Source organism: Acanthopagrus latus, chromosome 13 (genome assembly GCF_904848185.1).
Source record: "Acanthopagrus latus isolate v.2019 chromosome 13, fAcaLat1.1, whole genome shotgun sequence".
Classification (NCBI taxonomy): domain Eukaryota; kingdom Metazoa; phylum Chordata; class Actinopteri; order Spariformes; family Sparidae; genus Acanthopagrus; species Acanthopagrus latus.
The window spans coordinates 7,455,687-7,463,792 of NC_051051.1; the positions used below are offsets into that span (position 1 = coordinate 7,455,687).

The 8,106-nt window shown below is 39.1% G+C and overlaps 1 protein-coding gene across 1 annotated transcript; it reads left to right on the plus strand.

The window, feature by feature from the left end:
• Window positions 1-438: 438 nt before the first annotated feature.
• On the plus strand, window positions 439-7,668 carry f11r.1 (F11 receptor, tandem duplicate 1). The gene is made up of 10 exons (XM_037120642.1): window positions 439-637; window positions 3,070-3,129; window positions 3,694-3,810; window positions 4,418-4,561; window positions 4,734-4,936; window positions 5,031-5,133; window positions 5,437-5,544; window positions 6,098-6,110; window positions 6,222-6,282; window positions 6,403-7,668. The coding sequence occupies exons 1-10, from the start codon at window positions 586-588 to the stop codon at window positions 6,436-6,438; spliced, it is 897 nt and encodes a 298-aa protein (XP_036976537.1). The 5' UTR covers window positions 439-585; the 3' UTR covers window positions 6,439-7,668.
• Window positions 7,669-8,106: the final 438 nt, after the last annotated feature.

Genomic DNA, 8,106 nt, shown 5'->3' on the forward strand with positions numbered 1-8,106 from the left:
TAATAAACATAATGATCTCCCTTCAATATGCATCAAGAAAGGTGGCGCTCATACTAATCTAATGCTTCCCAATAGTGTGGCTGAGTGAACATGTTTATTCATTTGCTTTCCTTATTATTCATACTAAGAATGCCACACAGGCTGATGGGAATCTGTGCCACTGCTGTGGGAAAGTTTCACTTCCGCCGAGACTTCATCAGATCAGCAGCGTCAGATGTACAGTAAGGGGAATAAAATGACCTCAATGATCTGACTCACTCCATCTCACCAGAGGGAACTGAAACAGGTGAAATAACAATTCTGCTCTGAGCCGTGCAGTCAGCCTCACCGTGCTGCTCTGGTCCGACCTGTTCGTCCACTCTGACGTCACCCAGCGCACCTGAGCCAAGAGAGGCTCCTGTTACCGGAAGTGAGAGCGCCCCGCAGTCACCTGGGCGGAGAGAGAGAGAGAGCCTGAAACATCGACGCAGTGAATTCAAGAGTTTGGAAAATACACACGGGCTGGGAGTTTAATTTTTCACTGTCGACGCAAAGAAGACTTTTTGTGTGTTTTTGAATCGTTTTTGTGTGAGCGGGCTGGTCGACATGTCTGTCAGCGGGCTGGTTTCGGTGGCTTTGTTCCTTCTGGCTGCGACAGGTGAGTCCTTTCGGCAACAAGTGTTTTTTTTTTTTTTTTTTAGCTTAAGGACAGTCGACGCTAAAATGTCTCTTTTGTGCACAGTTTAACACAACGTTAACCACTTTAGCTGCTATATATCCCCATTTCTAACCTAAATGAAACAGTTATCAGCTGTTTTTGTTACTAAACAAGTTGAGCCTCGGGCCTGGAGACGACATGTTGGCCTGCCGCCCTGTTTGAGTGAGTGCAGGAGGCTGTTGGTGAGACGAGGCTGACCGAAGGGACAATTAAAACAAATAAAAATAAAACGCAGGTGATTTCCAACTTTTGCAGTGAAGCCACGTTAGAATTGAGTGGCAGGTGTAGCGTACACCTGGGCCACAGGTTCGTCCTAGATGTTCTTCCTGTTTTGTTAAAACGGCCATTGTGATGTGATCAGAAATGTAGGTCAGGAGAACTGTGTTTATATCTATAGATGCATCACTATTTCCTCATTCCTGTACCATCACGAAACCTGGCACATAAGACAGTAATATCATGATCATGTTAAAACAAAATGGGGTTCAGTGAGGACACAACGAAGCTCCCAAGGTGTTTGAATTATTATTTGTGGGTGCGTGGATGATTGTTTCGTCTGATTTTCCTTGTTACTCTTGACAGTTTATTGTTAGATATTTAAAAATGAATATCAAGCCTTTTAAAATTTGCAGCATGGTCTTGTAATAATGTAAGGATCTCGCTTAGTGACTTAAGGCCCAGTCTACTGTATGAAATACACCCTGCATAATGTAATTTATCGGCAGGTGGCCTCTCCAAACGTATTGTGGTGAGCAGAGAGATTTGCTGTGAGGCTCTCTAACCTGCGTGCATTCCCAGTTCTTTAACTTCAAGGACGCTTCAACAACACAGAAACTTTTAAACTCACAAAGTCCGCAAACAAAGAAGTCTCACGGCGCTCTGGTTTCATTTTACACTAGATGCTTATCACTGCACCAAAACCAAAACTGTGACCAGTCTGCCTTATCTCTGCCGAGACCAGCTGTGACTAAACATCTGCGGGGGTGTTGAGAATTTTTTTAATGCTATCAGTATCTACAGTAGAGATGTCCTTTGTTAATTTGAATAAGGAGGTGTGTAACATTGGTACACACACTAATTTAAAGTCATGCTTGCTGTATCTTTAATCTTGTGGGGGATTTGTGGATGTGTACAAGTGAAAGATTAGGTTTGCACATGGTTGATGATTAACTGGCTCCTGCAGCTGAGGCTTCATGGTATTACACAGGCTCGTCAGTCAGCAACATGGTAATTAAGTCATGCAACGCCTAACACTTAATGTAATGGCAGTGGTTTAATGGCACATAGAGTAGTGATATAGACACACATAAGATGTGACAGATAGGCCCAATATGATTTAATTACCAGTGTTTCTATTGGCAGCAGCTCTGCAGTGCCTTAAAAGACCCAGTTTCAGCCAGACTGTTGATAGTTTCACCGGAAGTTTCTTCTGGCACAGCAGTCTGGAATGAGCAACTCTTCTCTTTTTTGGTCCACACCCTGAAGGCATCGTGAGCATGCTGTGGGTGTTTGACAAGAGCCTTGCTCTTCAATCTCAAGCGCTTTTCTCTGCAGCCGTCTGAGCTTTGATCTGTCAATCGATAATCGTCTCAGCCGCGCTGATTTGTTAATCAGACAACATACTGAAAGTATTGGTGTGAAATAGCTGATCTACATTTGGATCGCTGATTATCACCTCCTCCTGCCATCAATCATCGTCTGATCTAAATCTGTCTGCCGTGTTGTTGACGAGTGAACGTGATTAAACTTTTCAGAGCAGAGCAAGCTTATTTCTCAGATGTTCTTCTCTGACTTTAAAAAGTTTAGCACTAACCAGTTTACTGCAGCTTCCTTTTTTCATCCTTAAAGATGCACTATGTAGTTGGGAGAATAAATATATATGTAGAATTGTTATACTAACCATATAAATGAGATAATGATACAAACTCAGATTTATATATTTTTTCCATAACTGAATAAACAAGTTCTCAGGGGAAAATAAAGTCACCAGAACACTGTTTGAAGCTAGAAAGGTGGCAGGGTCCGCCACATATAAAGAAAGTAAAACAGCATAAATTCTGTTGTTCTTTAAGGTCAGTTTCTTTATTCTGTTTAGTCAATCTACTTAAAAACTTTCTGAATTTGGATGCATTTGATAATGTTAGCAGCATCCCAGTCAGTTGTGCTTACAGGAAGTGAGAATGAAGACTCGGTGCCTTTTGAAAATTGTGCTGATGAATGTCTGTCAGCGTGAAGACATCTGAAAGTAAACTCAACAATGACTGCAACAACCTGTTATACTGTAAAATGAGTCATGCAGAGCTGCTCCCATCTGTACTGTTTTCTCTTTTCTTGTGTCTAATTACTGGATTTATTCTCATCTCTGTGTCCAGGTGTAAGTGGCTTTACAGTCACTACCTCCCAAGCCGATGTGCAGGTGAAAGAGAATGATGGTGAGTCCTGAAAATATCAAATTATTTTAGCAGTAAATTGGAAGCTGCATTTTTGCACCCTCATACTACTATTTTCAATGAAAAAGTATTAGCTAAAATAAAGGAGGAATTCTTCTTGTGTGGTGGTCCTGTATTATCTGTCAGTGACAGATTTCAGCCCTGCTCTCAACCATAAGGCCATTTTTATCTCTTAATTATATACACCAAAGTAATTGTGTTTCCTTTCTTCCAAAGAACAAAGATGGGATGTTTAGCTTTGTCCAATTACTTAGAATTAGACTATATAGCATTAATCATGCTTACAGTCTTCCATTCACGTACTGTGATAGAGAGTGTCTTCAGTTTTTCCTAGCTGTGTGTTTTTAAAAAGGAGATTATAACTCCCCAAAAGGCTGTCAGAAATCATTGTACTGTTTAATTTCACAGGAGCATGTGACACATACAGTATCACAGCACTGTATGTGTCACAGTGCTCCATTTACAAATACCATTTCTTCCCACAACTGAATAATCAAGCTACTCTCTACGTTCCTTTGGGATTTATTGTGAACTCTGTCATTTCAGGCACTGACCTCACGTGTTCGTATTCAGCTGACTTTGGTTCAAATGCCAGAGTTGAGTGGAAGTTTAGGGACCTAAAAGGCTCACAGATGTACGTGATTTTCGATGGCAAAACAACAAGTAAGTATATTCAGTCTTTTTGGAGCACGACAAAAATTCAGATAATTTTGTCACTTTGACAGATTTTTTCCCTTTTTGTTTTAGGTCCTGTCCATTTCAAAAAAGTACTTTAAAATCTTTCAATGATATTTTGTGGAAAGTTGGTTGTGCATTTAACATATATTCCAACAGCACTATCACATTTATAAAGCATCCCATATTTTTGCTCTTAATTCCACAGCTGTGACGCGGAGAGATAAAAATCTCCTTAAGTCATAACTTGTCCAGCACGATATATATAGCTACAAAATTCCTTTTAGATTCACTCCTACAAGTCTCAAGCAGCATTAAAGAACCTTTATTTTTAAATGCCCATTCATTTTTTTTCATATATTTATTTGCAAATTCGTCCTAATAGTGTTGTTCAATTGCAGAGGTCGTTGACGTGTTTGTATTAGCCATAAGCAATACTGCTAAATTTGATAGTAGCGACATATTTTAGATGTCAATAAGTCACTTGACGTTGATCACCTGTCTGAGTGACAGTTCATAAGAAACAAATGAATAGGACTAGACCGCTTGTGTTGAGATATATGTTCTCTGAATATGTTATGTAACTCTTCCACAGCACCCTATGCGGGCAGAGTGACGATGTACAATGGCAATAATCTAAGATTTTCCAAAGTGACCCGTAAGGACAATGGAGCATACGACTGTGAGGTTTCTGGCAACGGACAGTTTGGGGAAGCCAAAGTGAAGCTGACTGTTCTGGGTAAGGATTTCTTTGTAATTACATTCTGCTAACACATCTTTCTACTCATAACAAACCTAGACTCACATCGCTGCCATACAATCTTTAATATTGTTATATTATTCTGTGTTTTAAATGCGTGTATGACTGTACATGTGGAAACATGTCAAAAACTGAATGTTTTGTGCCGCAGTGCCTCCGTCTCCACCCGTGTGTAGGGTTCCCACCTCTGTGACGACGGGCAGTACCGTAATCTTATCCTGCCATGACGGCGACGGCTCACCTCCACCTACATACAATTGGTACAAAGATGGCACCCTTCTGCCTTCAGAACCTAACAAGATTCAAGCCTTCAAGAACTACACCTACAAGCTAAATCCAGCCACTGGTGAACTGGTCAGCTTCAAGCTATTACCCTCACTGTTTACGGACAGTTTTGATCCCCATGGCCTTAAACATTTAAAAAACGACCTCTCTCTCTGTTACTCAGGCATTTGCCCCTGTGCGCAAGATGGACTCCGGTAAGTACTACTGCGAGTCTGTCAACCCAGCTGGTCCCCCTAAGAGCTGTAAAGCCATAACAATGGAAGTCCGTAAGTACTCTTTTCTTTGATTTCAGAAACATATTTTAGCCTGAGTTTGCATTTTCACAAGGTGGAATTTGGGGAAACCGGTTTCAGCCAGTGGAGTGCACTGCATGCCAACACTTGCGGGGCAGTAAACTGGTTTGGCTGCAGCAAAGTTGTTTACGTAAATTGAAACTGTAATAACCATCATGAAGACATAACCTTTATTTATTTATTTTTATCATGCTGTTTCAAATTTTCGTGAAAACTGACCATTTTGTTTGATTGTAATTCACCTGATGAACCTCTCAATGCGGTCTTTTCTTCAAGGTGACGTAAACACTGGAGGAATTGTTGCTGGAGTAATCGTGGCTCTGCTGCTGCTGGCCCTGCTGGGACTCGGCATTTGGTATGCCAACAAGAAAGGATACCTGCCCAGTGAGTTTACCACATTATATTAAAAATCACAGCATTTTCAGTGATTATCAACACTCAGTGTTGACATTAACAGAAACATTGGACCTCTGAATAGTCATAGTCAGCATGTTGGGTGTTAAATAAGGACAAATTACAAGCTGTAACATAATGTGCATATAGAAAACGATGGTTTGGGCCACACAAAGTTCAACCAGGGTACACTGGTATATGAATCAACAACCACTCCTGTTTAACTGTAAATCATGCCTGTTATCTGGATCTTAAAAAAGACAGGTGTTTGGAAATGTCAGTATTCACTGTTGAAGACAAATACAAAAACATTCTAATAAACTCCTATGGAAATTCCCACCGCCCGTACCCAACTGAGTATTAATTTCATTTGTGGAAGGAGGTAGATGTTTCTGCTACTATCTGTCAAGCTAATCAGAAAAGATATTGCATCATTTGCAGTGGTCCCTGGTACCACCTGACTGCTGAATATCAGTTGCATGTTTGTTTAATGTACCAAATATTTTATCTGACTGACGTGTTTCTTTGCTTCTTTTCATTATAGAAAAGACTGAAAGGTAAGATGTTTTTTTTAATTTTTTATCTATACTGTCTGATGGATTTTAGCAGATAATCCAAAGACTGATTCGACTCTTTCGCTCAACATGTTTTTGTAATTCTCCCTGCAGCAAACCAAAGACGAACGTGGTCTACCAGCCTCCATCATTGTATGGCGGTGAAGATGAAGATGTAAGTATTGTCATCATTTTTATTCTAATAGATTTTGTTTTCATGTTTGCTTGATGGGGACAGTGTTTTCGTTGTTCTAGTTCCAGTTCCAGTTCTGATGTGTGATGTGTTTGTTTACAGGGAGATTTCAAACAGAAGTCATCGTTTGTGGTATAGTCTGCACCAAACAGTGATGAGGGCAACACCTTGGTTTTAAATGACTCGGCATGGATCATTCCTGGGGGTTTAAGTGACGTCTTCTTTTTTATTGACTCTGAAGTTGCAGTTTTTATAGACCAGTGTGATTGTTTGACTTGACCTGAACTGTCTACTTTCGGATTTCTGATGCATTAATGTGTGGCGTTTTTAAGTTATAGGAAATAATTTACCACAGACTTGCAATGAGCCCTGTTTTTTTCAAGGCGAGTTGTGGATTAATAGTGACCATTTTTAGCCTTGGACATTTTTCAACTTATGGAGCATGTGTTTCTGCGTGATTCTGTTATTTTTGTAAATTTTTTTGTTTTGTTCAAATGATTCATCTACAGTACACAGTACAGATACTACCCATACATGTAAAAGGAAAAAAATCAGGTTTATTCATGTATTTAGTTATTTCTCTAAGCAATATGAACAGATGGAATAGTTATACTAACAAACAGTGCCTTGAAAAAATGCTAGTCACATTTTTATTACATTTGCTGACCCCATGACCTTAATTTCCTCCAGCACAACTCTCTTATCAGTCAGTCTGTGAATCTGTGAGCTGAAATGTTGATGGAGCTAGAATATCATCATTTTTTTTCCTTTTAACAAACCACAAAACTGTTGAACAACATTCTTTGTCTAAATAAAATGTATTTGTTTTCTCTGCCTTGTAAATAACTAAAACGTTTTTACTCTGTAGTTCAGAATGATTTGTTAACAGCTGTTGTCTGTAATATTCCATCCTTTACTGGCATTTATATCATTAACACTTAATGTGCACGTTCTCTTAAACTTATTTGTAGGTTAACTTGCCTTATATTTGCTTGATAGTTTTGTCTGAGACAGTTCAATAAACTTCCTGCTAAAAGCAAACATGGCAGCTCTGATGCTGCAGATTTCAAGGAATTGGACACGAACAGTAAGTGATGACAAGTGAAACATGCAAAATGTTTATCAGCATGTTTGTGTGAATGTGAAGCCTCATCGTGGTGATCACCCCAACTGTTCTGATGTGAACGTCATAATATTGGTTCTGTCGTCTACCTCTGGACATTAAAACCCAAACATTCAGTAATTCTCAGGTCATGTCTTTAACTGGTCAGATATCAATACATACCATGACTTTTCAAATTGCTTGACCTTTCATAAGGCTGTAACTTTGCTTTCTATATATTGAATAATAAAATGCGGTTAAATTGAGTCTACTGTCATGATTCAATGCAGTAATCATCTGCTTTTGCATAACCATTAAGCAACATTATAAATCGCAAATATGTGCTACTTCTGTTTTTCATTTGATGAGGGCTGTATCAGGCGTGGTTTGTGTAGGTTCCTAAAATGTCTGAATTTCAATTTTATAAATAGTATTTTAAATAGTCTTAGATTTGAATTCAGTTCAGTCGTACTTACCACAAACATTTGATCTGATTCATTTACAGTCTAATTCTTCTACTTGATAGTTAACATTTCTGAGGTTAAAAAGATTTAAACCTACTCCTGAACCTAATACTGCCTTTTTTACATCATACTTGCACTTCCTAGCAAAATATAGATGTACCCAAGTCACTCTAATAAGCATGTTCTTACATAAAACCTTCCTTCACAGGCCCACATACATACTGTATGATCAGTAAAGGT